This window comes from Aotus nancymaae, unplaced genomic scaffold (genome assembly GCF_030222135.1).
Source record: "Aotus nancymaae isolate 86718 unplaced genomic scaffold, 86718_ANA_hifiasm-v0.15.2.pri h1tg000033l, whole genome shotgun sequence".
Taxonomy (NCBI): Eukaryota; Metazoa; Chordata; class Mammalia; order Primates; family Aotidae; genus Aotus; species Aotus nancymaae.
Window position 1 is genome coordinate 15,094,799 of NW_026988447.1, and position 14,408 is coordinate 15,109,206.

The 14,408-nt window shown below is 35.5% G+C and overlaps 1 protein-coding gene across 2 annotated transcripts in view; it reads left to right on the top strand.

The window, feature by feature from the left end:
* The window catches only part of FBXW7 (F-box and WD repeat domain containing 7), a 239,323-nt gene that overhangs the window by 129,539 nt on the left and 95,376 nt on the right, over positions 1–14,408 (top strand). The window contains exons 3-4 of one of the 2 annotated variants that reach the window (XM_012448556.3): positions 9,267–9,315; positions 9,922–10,491. In XM_012448556.3, coding sequence (XP_012303979.1) covers positions 9,991–10,491 — 501 coding nt within the window. In that variant the 5' untranslated portion in view covers positions 9,267–9,315; positions 9,922–9,990. The remainder of the gene's footprint in view (positions 1–9,266; positions 9,316–9,921; positions 10,492–14,408) is intronic. The other variant, XM_021666697.2, reaches the window with a different exon arrangement.

Here is a 14,408-nt window from a genome sequence, read left to right on the forward strand (position 1 = left end):
ATGCTAAATCTACTCTGCCCATGCTCTGTAAATGGAACAACAGAGCCTGGATGACAGCACATCTGTTTACAGCAAGGTTTGCTAGATGTGTTAAGCCCACCCTTGAGACCTACTGCTCTCAGTGAAAGACTCCTTTCAAAATATTACTGCTTATTGACAATGCACCTGGTCATCCAGGAGCTCTGATGGAGATGTACAAGGAGATTCCTATTTTTTTCATGCTTGATAAACATAATAACATCTGTTGTCTAGCCCATGGATCAAGGAGTCATTTCTACTTTAAAGTTTTATTATTTAAAAAATAGATTTCCTTTTTTTTTTTTTTTTTTTAAATGGAAACAGAGTCTTGCTCTGTCGCCAGGGTGGAGTTGCATGATCTTGGCTCACTGCAACCTCTGGCTCCCTAGTTCAAGTGATTCTCCTGCCTCAGCCTCCCGAGTAGCTGGAATTATAGGCACTTGCCACCACACCCAGCTAATTTTTGTATTTTTAGTAGAGATGGGGTTTCACCATGTTGGCCAGGATGATTTCAATCCCCTGACCTTGTGATCCGCCCACCTTGTCTTCCCAGAGGGCTGGGATTACAGGCATGAGCCACCTTGACCAGCTAAAAAAATAGATTTATTTCTTTCCCTTTTTTTTTTTTTTTTTTTTTGAGATGGATTTTCGCTCCCGTTGCCCACCCTGGAATACAGTGGCGCGATCTCGGCTCATCACAGCCTCAGCCTCCCAGGTTCACACACTTCTCCTGCTCAGCCTCTTGAGTAGCTGGGATTACAGGAATGTGCCACCATGCCCGGCTAATTTTTGTATTTTTAATAGAGTTGGGGTTTCACCATGTTGGCTAGGCTGATCTTGAACTCCTGACCTCAGGTGATCCACCTGCCTTAGCCTCCCAAAGTGCTGGGATTACAGGGATAAGCCACCATGCCTGGCTCAAAAAATAGATTTCTTAAGGCTATAGCTGCCACAGTGATTCCTGTGATGAATCTGGGCAAAGTAAATAAAAAATCTTCTGGGAAGGATTCACCATTCTAAATGCCATTAAGAACATTAGTGATTTATGGGAGGAGGTCAAAAAACATCAACATTAACAGGAGTTTGGAAGTAGTTGATTCTAATTCCATGGAAGACTTTGAAGGGCTCATGACTAAAGTGGAGGACGTAACTGCAGATGTGGTAGAAATAGCAAGAGAACTAGAAATAGAGCCTAACACAACATGACTGAATTGCTGAAATCTCAAGATAAAATTTGAATGGTTGAGGTGTTGCTTTTTATTGATGAGCAAAGAAAGCTATTTCTTGAGATGGAAACTACTCCTAGTGAAGATGCTTTGAAAATTGTTGAAATGTCAACAAAGGGCTTAGACTATTGCATAAACTTAGTTGATAAATGGATAAAGCAGTGGTGGTTTGAGAGGATTGCCGCCAATCTTGAAGTTCTACAGTTAGGTAAAATGCTGTCAAATAGCATAGTGTCTTTCATGAAAGGAAGAGTCAATTAATGTGGCTAACTTTATTGTTGTCTTATTTTAAGAAATTGCCACAGCCATACTGATTAGTCAGCAACCATCAACATCAAGGCAGGACCCCCCAACAACAAAAAAAAATTGGACCCACTGAAGTCTCAGTTGATCATTAGCAATTTTTTTAGCAATATAGTCTTTTTAAATTAAGGTATGTACATTTTTTTAGACATAATGTTATTACATACTTAATAGTACAGTGTAAATATAACTTTTATATGCACTGGGAAACCAAAAGCTTTCTGTGACCCGCTTTATTGTGATATTAACTTTTTATTGCAGTGGTCTGGAATCGAACTTGCAGCATTTCTGAGGTATAAATATTGGTGAAATCATTAACTTCTTCCTCTTTTTTGTGTGGTTTCTGCAACTCACAAAGGACAGCAGCCCCAATGAAAGTCATTACAGAAGGCAGAGGAAACTCCATTTTTTCCATTTTTTAATAAACTTTGCCACTCTGTGTGTGTGTGCGCGCACACACGCATGCATTTACCTTATCCCAGTGGGCCTTATCACACATTTCTGTTATGTGAGATTCAGATGTGATATAGTATACACAAGAGTAATTTTCACCCCATTCTTGAAACTAAAAATGATATTTAAATCACTTTTTCTTGGGGGAAAATTCAACTCTATGGTAATTAAGTTTAGCTTTTCTTGAAATTAATCTCTTTTTATAAATTTTACAAACTCATAAGAAATGTAATACATTTTGCTTAAGTAACTAGCATAAGCCAAAATGGTACTTAATTTTTCTTAGGCTCTGGATTTAATTTAATAAATATTATAAACTGATTTTAACTAATGGTGTTTACAAAATGAAAATTAATTGACAGTGTTGAATAGTAATGCTACTAAAACCATAAGCCAAAGCAGTATGAATGAAAGTATAATTCAGACACAGTTTTATACCAGACTTTGAAAAACTTTTCTGTACTTAGTGATATGATCAGGCTCAATTGTATGCCTGCTAGTTAGATTACTTCTTGTATAGGCTCATATATGCATAAAAGTATTATTTTTAAATTTTGAATAAAATTACATTTTTGAATTTACCTCTTTAGTATAAAAATTATATTTATCTTTTGTCCTCGTTTCTTGCTGCAAATATCAATTTCAGGTCAAGCCTGAGATAAGCAAATCATGTTAATTTCATTTCCAACTGAAATAAAGACTATTTCTGAGCTTATTCTTGTTTGTTGAGTAAGAAAAAGATTGTTCATTGTGCTAGAAGTTTGAAAACTGCAACATAATGTTCACTGTTTTTCTCTGAGTAGCAGGATAATCTTTTCTTCATAGAAATCCAGATCTTATCTGGGAAAGATTAGTAAAACTCATCTTTAATGTATGGTAAAACTGCAGATCTTTTCCCTTTTTTCCTCAAGTCAGATTTTCAGTCAGAACATTCAGAAACAGGATCCCGTTTCCAGTTCTACACTTGTATTCAAGTGAAGGAAAATCTGTTCAGTTTTGTTATGTAGCTCCTCTAGGTGGTTTCCAATAAGATTTGAGACTTGCTGATATCCTTCCTCACTCTCAAGCCCAAAGAGCAGTAGAAAGATTGCAAAATTTTCTTTTGTAACATGTTTTCCAGAAGCTCATTTTCCTTTTAAATCCAAGAATCTTGTCCTTTGAAATAAAGAAAACCCAACCATTTTCTTCACATCTTACAGGGACTGAAAAATAAGTACTATGTAGGCTAGTTTCTGCAGCCATTAATCATTAAAGTATTCAACAGAGTCTAGCCTACTCTTTTCTTTAAAGGACCCATTTCAGATCAAATACCCTACTGAGAACTTTTCCACTGCAAAGTAGATTTTTTTTTTTTGTGGTAAGAGTTGTTCTTTAAATAAGTGAAATGACCTTTGTTTAATGAAGTTAACCATTTTATAACATCTTTCGGAGGTTAAAGATTTTGCCCCAAGAGCTTTTGATATTAGTACTTTTACACAGATGTTTTTTGTGTTGGTTTGGGTCCTCTGAGACAAAGATGTCAAGACAAGATTTGATGTGCAGGGAATCCCCCACCATACCCTAATCCCCTCCCACATTATCTTTTAGAGCAATCCCAGTTCTAGTACTTCTACCTTGCTCAGTAGCTTGCTGGGAGCAGCCCAGAGGCAGCAAGGCCAGGGGTGGTTGCCATGGATTCTAAGTGAGATAGCTGGAGGCTGTCAAGCAGCTCTGCTCCTCATAGCAGGTTAGGTTGAAGGGATATCTGAATAGGGTACCACTGTGGCCACTACAGCCTCCTGGTTTCATTCAGGCTTTGACATTCTTCCCTCATGTGGATACTCTTTTTACCCTGTTACCCACCCATAGGGATGTTGTCACTTTGTTCTGCCTTTGACCTACGGGGGCTTCTTTACTATATGGATTACTCCTCCTGTTTCTTAGAGTCAAGCTTTGCCACCCCTTGCCCTCTTGTTGGTCTCCCTCTGTTCCTCCCTGCCACCATCCCTCACTATAGAAAGGTTCTTTTCATTCTGTTTGGACTGACTCCCAAATTTTGGATTATCTGTCTCCCACATATACACCTAACTTGCTTGGCTCCATCTAATGGGTCTTTGACTAAATTGTTGAGGAAAAGAAAGAAGAAAAGCCATCTGAGTTTCTTACATCTGCAACTGGCTAGAATATGGTTCCATTCACAGAAATAGAGAAAATAATAGGAGGATCTAAGCACAAATTTGGTTCTCACGTATGTGTGCGTGTTGGGGGAAAATAGAAGTTTGGATGTTAAAATAATGAACTTGGTGTGACTTTGCCACACCTTCTTGAAATTAATAGGCTGAGTAGAGGAATCTGACTGGAGAGAATAGAATGGGGTTAGCTTCTATGTGATAGTTGAAACCCTGACTTTAAAGAAACAACAAAGAAGGGAGGAGCTGGGATGGGGCACAGTAAAATGCTGCCTGAGTGACTGAGGAATGTACCAAGGGAAATTAAGGGACAGGAGAGAGTTGTAAAGAAAGGAGAGTGAGTGACCAACAGAGTATAAAGCCACAAAATTGGCAAAAGAGTCATTAAGATTTAACAGCCAGTTTAAAATTTAGTTATTATGGAGTAAGCCCAGATCACACATCTGGTGGTGTGAACGGGAATGAGGGATTAAATTCGGCCAAAACAGAATATATATTATAATTCAAATAACAAAAAGTAGATATTGTCATGTGGACTGAGGAATAGTCTTTTGCAACCTTTCCAGTAAAGATATATATGATTGACTAGCCATGCTGATTTAAATTATGCAGTCCACATCCATAAAACTTCATGAATTACTTGTGTACATGATGACATTCTCCAGTATTGCCCATTTTATGTTGATTTTGTTAATGTACATTACCAAGGAGCTTTTCATCAAATTTTGCTGTCCCTGAAAGATTTTCACCTTTAAAGTTACAAATGTGATTGTCTCAGCTACAGTATAGAAGATACGGAACCAGAAATACTAAAAAATGATCATTGTTTTTGAAGTATTAATCTTTTTAGTCACAATTTTTTTTTTTAAAAGCCTATACGGAAGATAACAAGAAATTTGATACGGAAGGAAAAACTATCTTTTATGACTTAGTAGATAATTTACAAATACGTGTTAAGATAGTAGGGTTTATGCCTTTACCAGTTTCAAAAGTACTATAAGTGACTTGTTCAATACGGAGTACAACTTTTAAAAATGTATTTAAAGTAATTCACATTGTGTTTGTGACCTGGCTTGAAGTTCTTTTTCGGTGAAGAGCATGCTTAGTACATGACTGTCTTTAAAAAGATTTGATAATTATTTACTCAATAAACAAATGTTTTGAGCGCCTTATGAGTCAGGTATTTTTGTGGGTGCTGGAGATAACAGCGATGAAAAATAAAGTCCCTTTTCCTTATAGAACTTAAATTCTAGTGTGGGAAGGCAGATAGTACAGAAATAAATGGGTGGCTGGCTGGCTGGCTGGCTGGCTGGATAGATGGATAGGTAGATATTTACTATGCAGCAGGTACTATTTCTCCTTTGATACAGTGCTGTGGAGATAAGTAAAACCAGGACAAAGGAAAAAGAAAAGGTGATGCTGCGGGGTATTGTAAAGTTGGCTGGTTAGAGAAAGTATCATTGAATAGGGGACATTTGAACAGAGTCCTGAAAGAAGTAAAATAAATAAGAGGAATAGCCAGCACAAAGGCTCTGAGGTTGCAGCACATTTTACTCTTCAAGAAAGAACGGTGACAGAAAGGGTAGAACAAAGTGAGAAAGAGAGTAGTAAAATATGAGTTCAGAGTGGTCGGGGTATGTGTAGATAGAAGGACCCAACAGGCAACCATAAAAGACGCTAGCTTTTACTCTGAGTGAAATGGGAAGCTCCTAGTGGGTTTTGAGCAGTGGAGTAACAAGATAAAACTTATTTCATCAAGCATTTCAGTTACTTACTCCTAATCATGGTAGTTAATGTATTATTGATTTGGGGTATTGAAAGTTCATATATGAAGTGGAGGGTATTGGCTCTTTTAGAATTCAGTGAAAATCCTAAACTTCTTCCAGAAAGTGATTCCAAGCTTTAAGTTATTCTTCCTGATGATCAGTATAGTTGGTTTACTTTCTTGTTATCTTTGTCCTTAAGCTTCTTAAATGACTTTGTAGCTCAAGCCTAATGGAAATTCTGCCCATGTAAATTCTGAAAATGTTAATGTTGCCCAGTGATTCAGAGGAGGCTTTGGTAATTTGCTTAGACTACTTCTTGTTTTATTGTTATAAACTGTGTTCCTCAGTGTCTACTATGATTTCAAAGTTAGTATTTGCCTTGGAATTTTCCTTTGGAGCTCGCAACTCTAAGTCAATATAAGACAGGCTCTCAGAGCTCGTCTTACTTAACAACTATATCTTTGTCCACTTTTATTCCTTTAAGCATCCTAGAATAAGCATTTCAAATGGTTTTGAATTATGAAAGATCTTTTTGAAAAACAAAGTTATTGAGAAACTAGTTAAAAAGTTTATGAGAAACTAGTTTAAAACACTCCCCTCCCCCAAGGTAGGCCTGAAATGCCACTAAATCAACAAAGGATAGTAGCTTAAAGTTACCCTGTATTTTCTAGGACTTGGGAAAAGTCATGGAGTAGCTGTGCTTTCTCTAAGTAACCTATTTTGAATTATTTTGAAGAGTGGAATAATTATAATAGTTCTTTTCCATCCCAGGATAAAGCTGACTGTAGGCATCTTTTTAAAGTACTTGTAGATCAGGACCTCTCTAGACTTTCCACTACCTTGAAAGACACTCCTAGAAGAATGTTGTTCTCTGCACTTACAAAAGGAAAAGTAATGTTCTTTTCTCCAGCCATAATTTTATGCAAAGTCCAACTTAATTTTATCTGGGTTATCTGAACTTTTGATTTATTTGAAACATTTATTGATGAATATCTATAATGGAGCTTTTAATTTTTCTGATTATTTATCCTGTGTTAGATTAGCAGAACTCTTAACAACACAGTCACTTTCACAGCCACGAAAGATACTTTCATAGTCATTTGTGGACATGTAGTGTGCAGAGTGGCACAAAGGTTGAGCCACCTGACAAACCTATTTCCAGATGCTCTGCCTTCTTGTTTCAGCTCTCATACCGTAAAAAGTGTCGTTTTTATGGTCCATGAGGAAAAGTACAACATTTTCCTCATTTTGGTGCTTTTTGTTAGTGAACTGTGCAGTTTAGAATGGCCCCTCAAGCATAATCCTCAAGTTCTGTCTAATGTTCTTAAGTGCAGGAAGGCTGTATGTAATTTGCCTTAAAGAGAAACTAGTGGCTCACGCCTGTAATCCCAGCACTTTGGGAGGCCGAGGCAGGTGGATCATGAGGTCAAGAGATCGAGACCATCCTGGTCAACATGGTGAAACCCTGTCTCTACTAAAAATACAAAAAAATACAAAAAATTAGCTGGGCATGGTGGCGCATGCCTGTATTCCCAGCTACTTAGGAGACTGAGGCAGGAGAATTGCCTGGTGAGCCGAGATCGCGCCATTGCACTCCAGTCTGGGTAACAAGAGCGAAACTCCGTCTCAAAAAAAAAAAGAGAAACTAATGTGTATTAATTAAACTTAATTCAGGCATTATAATACTGTTGACCATGAGTTCAATGTTAATGAATCAATCTATATTAGTGATGTATTTAGACAGGAACACGCATAAAAAAGATTATGCATTGATCAGTTGGCAAAAATGTTGTGACCAGAGGCTTGTGAGAACTGTATTTTCCCTGGGAGCAATGGCTCAGTATTTGTAAATTCAGTGGTTGCAGCAATTTTATAGAACACAATTACTGTGAATACAAATCAACTGTATTTGGTTAATGGTGGTGATTTATAGGGACTTTAGATACCAGAAATGTTTCATAATTCCCTTTCTCTGAAACCATTGTTTCAATATGTTTAAATACATGCATGCAGAGTTGTGATGTTAAATATAATTTTACTGTAGATTCTGGTCAAAAAAGATGAAATGTCATTGGTTAATTTGAAAGAGACATTTCTAAACATTATCCTCCAGAAAATTAACATGTACAGGAAGCATGTTGAATGTACAGTAAATATTTGTTTTAAATTAATAATCTTTGAGTATTGTAGTGATTTTAGTTTTAGAAAAGACAGTTTCAGTGTTAGAGAATAATATTCTTTCAAGATATTATGTAGTTACTTTAAGGTTCGTGAAAGAAGACTCAGTTGGGTGTTAAATTCTTGTCCCTGCTTTACTTGAAGGTAGTAATCTTGAGAAATATACCAAATCATTTTGAGCTTTGATTACCTTGCCTGCAATATGAGGAACATTTTCAATTTAAAAATTCAGTGGATTTTTTTTGTTAGTATTATTCCTGACCTTGGATCATTTCTAGTCCTATCATGTCTAATTGCCAAGAAAACCATGCAACTTAATGTCGTTTATTAGCCATGAGATTTTATTTTACTGAACTCAAGTTCAGTCTCATTAGTTGCTGATAAAATCGTAAGTTATATATTAATATTTGATACATCTTGACATTTTGTATTTCTGGTAAGAAGAAATAAAAGGTCTTCCTCAAATTTTAGGATATAGACTTCTGTTTGTTGATGTTTGTATTTTATGATACACTGTTGTAAATCATACTAAAAGTTTTCTCTGAAAAAGACTAGAATTGACAATACTTCATTTGTTAGCAGTTTCAAATTTTAGATCATGGGTGCTTAATTGTGTGTGCATAGTGTGTTGGCATTATTTTATATAACTTCAAAGATATCCATATAGATACCAGCAAAGGATAAAATGTGAGAATGAATATCATGAAAAGATGCTGTATCAGGTAAAATTCCAGAGCCCAGGTTAAAACATAAACATGCTGGATATACAAAAATTGAGAAATATGATAAAAAGAAGTAAGTTTAAAGCATCTGTAATGCCACTGCCTAAGATGCAGTTTATTTTGAAATGTTGTCTTCTAGTCTTCGTGCAGTTTAAGAATCATACTGTAATCATAATTTCCAGCATTTTCCCTTAGCATAATATAATATCCATGTTTTTTCAAACATTTTATGAACATTATGTTTAGGAATTATACCATATATATCCCATCTCATAGATTCCTTTATATTGTATATATCCCATCTCATAGATTCCTTTATATTGAACATTTGAGTTTTTATTTTTATTTACATTTATTTTTATCTCTGTTTTTTGCTTTTGTGGATAAACTGGAGTGAGCATCCTCTGTATAATTTTTTTTTTTATGTTTTAGGATTACTCCTTAGGATAGATTGCCAGAAGTGGAGTTACTGGGTCAGAGGGTATGATCTTATGAACTTTTGTCTTTTTTTTTTTAATAGATTTTTTAGTTATTTGCTGTCCAGTCAATTTCTATTCATTGTAAAAAATCATAATGATTATATTTGTTACCTGCTAGAAAACTGTGTCTGAAGTCAAGATTCTGTGATCAGAGAAGCTTGGGTAATTCCCAGGGTAAAAAGCCTTTTAATTTGACTTACCTCAGCATTTCCCAAATTTAATTGAACACTGAATAGTTTTTTTTTTGGATACATTTCTTAAAATTTTGTGGAGGTTTTATATAGGATATAGTCTATGAACTACTGATGTAAAATTAAAATTGCTTTATTGGTTAAATTATGTTTTATTGGTCAAAGTACTTAAACTATAAATCTTCATGCTAAAATTTATTAAAAGAGATTAAGGCTGTTTACTGTGATTTTTGTGCATGTCTTTATAAAGTCTATTAAAATGCCCTATATTGATTATTAAATGACATCTTAATGCCTTGGTAACATCAATACTTTTTTGCAATCTTTAATATTTAGAATGTAGACATATAACATGAAAGTAGAAGATAATATAGATTGTATAAATCTTTTTTTTTTCCCCACTGTTTTCCCTTGCAGAATGTGAAAACCTTTGCATCTTCTGATAGTCTAGCCAAGGTCCAAGAAGTAGCAAGCTGGCTTTTGGAAATGAATCAGGAACTGCTCTCTGTGGGCAGCAAAAGACGACGAACTGGAGGCTCTCTGAGAGGTAACTCTTCCTCAAGCCAGGTAGATGAAGAACAGATGAATCGTGTGGTAGAGGAGGAACAGCAGCAGCAACTCAGACAACAAGAGGAGGAGCACACTGCAAGGAATGGTGAAGTTGTTGGAGTAGAACCTAGACCTGGAGACCAAAATGATTCCCAGCAAGGACAGTTGGAAGAAAACAATAATAGATTTATTTCTGTAGATGAGGACTCCTCGGGAAATCAAGAAGAACAAGAGGAAGATGAGGAACATGCTGGTGAACAAGATGAGGAGGATGAGGAGGAGGAGGAGATGGACCAGGAGAGTGATGATTTTGATCAATCTGATGATAGTAGCAGAGAAGATGAACATACACATAGTAACAGTGTCACAAACTCCAGTAGTATTGTGGACCTGCCCATTCACCAACTCTCCTCCCCATTCTATACAAAAACAACGAAAGTGAGTATATTCAATATATTGTTAACCTGAGAAACTTTACATATCTATTTTAATTGTAATGAAATTTTCCTCACAGTCTTTGTATTACTAAAAATTAATCTTAAGATATGTAATAATAAAATGAACTAGTTTTTTGTTTTACAGAAGGTATTAGTATTACAAGTAGAAATACTGATAATGGGACGATCTGAGTCCAAATGGAGGGAAAGTAATTGAGCCTATTACTATGAAAAATTACTAATGTTAAATTTTCGTTTAAACCTTGCATCCAGGACAGGGATCAGTTGCTTGTGTGGCGTGTAGGGGTTTTGAGTGAAACATGATTTGTATGAATAAAGTAATGAAAAAACTTTTTATTTACAAAATGCAGCTGCTGGAGTGGGCTGTCTATTTACAAGTGTCAATCTAAGGCATAAATTACTCTAAGTTGCTTCAAATTAGTTCTGGTTCTTTATCATTTGAGAACTAGAAATAATGAATATTTATGTAAAGTAGACTTACAAGTTAAACTGTGCTTTGGAAAGGATCATTTTAACTTGAATAATAGCTTACTTGTTTTATAGACATTAAAATAATGTCTGTGGTAGTTCATCCTCTTACTCCTACTCACATTATTTCTTACATTTTACAGTGATTTTTAGACCATAAGCATTATACAAATAGATTTAACATCATATCTTTTAACCTAACTTAACTTGGAATGAAGTATCTTACACATTTAGATTAATAGTGAATTGCTAAATCATGTTTTACATTTGCTTGTGAAACCTTAACTGTCTAAAATGTGTTTTTCCCTAATTTACCTCGCCTATCTGCTAGTCAGATTTTGTTTAGCTGGCATGATCTAAGAAGGAAGTGACATCAAGTAGTGATTTTTGATCCATTGTACCATCCCTGTCTCAAGATGTTGACATAGTAGTGTTGGATCTCAGCCAGATGGCTCTACTGCTAACAACTATAGCACTGCTTTGTTAAGGCTCAGACCTTTTATAGTGTCATTCCTCTAGCTTCTATCCTCCCTGTCTTGATCCCCTTCCTCAGGGTTACTACATCAAAAGTGGGAGTTATATGTCTCTTTTTTTCCCCCTGAGGGTTTAGTTAGAGGAATAGGGGTTTAATACTTAAGATCCAGTTGTATTACCTGATTTCAGAAAGTCATTCAATCAAAACTAAACCTTGCTGAACAGTGCAGAGCTATTGCTGATTTCTGCTACACTCTAAATCAAAAAAAAAAAAAAAAAGCTAGTTAGAGAAAACATTATCTTTTTCCAAAAGGAAAAGTCATCCTAATATTCTGTAGGAAATCTTCCAGTTCACAAGTTTGACAGGTGTTTTATCTTTTCTTTACCTTCAAGATAAAATCATTAACAGAAATTTTAGGTGTATTATGATTACCTCTTTAAAAATGAAGTATACTGAATTTATTAGTTTCTTTCTAGTGATTCTGAATCATGAATAACAATTATTGTTCTGTACATAGAAGATAACAAGAATGGACTGGGCTGTAACCATAGCAGGGATAGATGTGTGTATGCATTTATATATACATGTGTATATGTATTTATTATATATGTGTATACTTTTTGATATATTGTTTATCATGAGATGATTTGCCTTCATAAGTATGGCATGAAGAATACAAAGCTATTTGATTGCCAGGACAGTGATGCCCTTCTTTAAGTAAGATTTCAGTCTGAAATTGGCCTTAATGTTTTTCTTTTTGTCCATTCCTGAAACTTCTGCCAGAGTTCCTAGAGCACTCTCAACAGTATTAAAGAAAATCACTTAGTACTGCATCACCAAAAAAAAAAATGTCGGTATTCTACGTGTATAAATGTTTTAATAAAAGTAAATAGAAGCTCTCACTAGTTCAAATACTTTATTTTGGAAGAGCTTTAAATTCTTGATTGTTATAAAGTTAAGACACTTCTGCAGACGTTACCCTAGACCATGGTTTCATTTAAGTATTCTTAAACTTTGACTTTTGAGAGTAGAGGCATAAGAAGTAAAATCCCAGTTTTAAATGTTAACATAGGCTTAGCTTTCTACAAATTTTACTCAAGATACCTTTCAAGTTTTAGTTTTTGACATTCTCATAAACAAACTGAATTTTATTCATCATCCCTAAATATGCTGTATAAGCAAATATATTAATGAGAAAAAAGATTTTTAATTCTTCCTTGCATTGCTTTATTCTTTGAAAGTATTTTGAAAACTGTCAAAACTCTGAGGACAATTTTCCCCCCCTTGTCACTAAACACTTGTTCTTTCTGGAGCCTATGGCAAGCAATATATTTTTTAAAATTCCGTATTGTCTTAATATTAAAAGTCAAGGGAAGTGCCAGTCAATAATTGCTATTTATTAAGCTCACACTGTTTGAAAGATTCTAAGACAGATACATAAACAAAAGTTACAGAGAGACCAAATGATCTACTCCAGGTTATGCTAAGTGATGACAGATTTTAATCCTGATTTGCCTAATTTCAAAAAACCCCTTTCTCTTTTCCACGTGCTATGCTGTCCCCTATGGTAGAATTTGACAAACATCATTAAACAAGATTTCCAACATAGACTCTGGAGTGTGATGATTTTCTAGTACTACGTCCTATTTGAAGTGATCAGAGCTACCCTTTAGAAAGGACAGAGAGCTCAGTTAACTACTTTTCTTTGTGTATTTAACAAAATATTATTGAAGATTTTGGGGCTCTTGGCTAAAGTCATCAGGAAAAAGTGACGCTGTTAAAAAATCTGATAGAGGTCATACTCTCTTGAATCCATCAAACAAGCTTTTAAAGCAAAAGTTGTGTGCTGGCTATTCCTCTGAATTTGACTAGCCTATTAATTCTAGAATCAACCTGCTTCTCCGGATATAAATGTCTGTCTCTTCAGTTTTAACTCCCTTTGTCAACATCCTTGTCATATTTTTAAAAAATTTTTGTTTTCTGAAGGGATGCCCAGCTCATACTGAAGAACCTTTGACATATTTTATGCAGAGTATCAACTCATTTTCTACTAACCTGAAAAACAAATGAGATGATTATTAGGCCAGATTTGGTATCCTGATCTTTTCATGAAAGAAGCGTGTTTGAACACTAATTTCTGATGCTTCCATATCTATCTTAGTGGCTTCCACCTGTTTTCTTCTCACATAACTTCTTTCCTTACATCAAATTAGTCTTTTTTTTTCCTCGCATCCTGATTCTTAGATTCCTCCTGGTAATTAAACAGTTTTTATCCGTTTGCTTCAAGTAAGAAATAAATGTTTATCAAAAATATATATAAAGAATAGTCAGGTGAGGCGGCTCACACCTGTGATCCCGGGTTTTTGGGAGGCTGAGGTGGGCAGATTGCTTGAGCCCAGGGATTCAAGACCAGCCTGGGCAACATGACAAAACCCTGTCTGTCCCTACAAAAAATACAAAAATTAGCTGAGTGTGATGGCATGTGCCTGTGGTTCCAGCTACTTTGGGGGCTGAGATAGGAGGATCATTTGGGCCCAGGAGGTTGAGGCTGCAGTGATCTGGGCCACAGAGCAAGACCTTGTTTGAGAATAAATACATATATAGGGAGAAGGATATGGAGAAGCTTGTAGTTTATTGGAGTCTAGAGGCCTGAGACCCTCTCTTGTCTCTAAGTTCTGAACAGTAGAGGTATCAGGTAATAGGATCATTAGCCAATCAGGGGTCCACCATTCTCCAACCTCCTCCTAGGACCAGTGTTGCTGAGCAACTTTGTAGGGCAGTGTGGCTAACACTGGAAATACAACAGGGCTCTAAGTTACTCTGTTGTAGAGTTCTAGAGAATGATAGCTTCTTCAGAAAGTCCCTGGCCTAGTCCACTTGCAAGACAGATAACTTAAGTTTAAATTCTGTTTGGTATAGACATGTCCAGAGAGCAAAAAATGCTATTTAAGGCA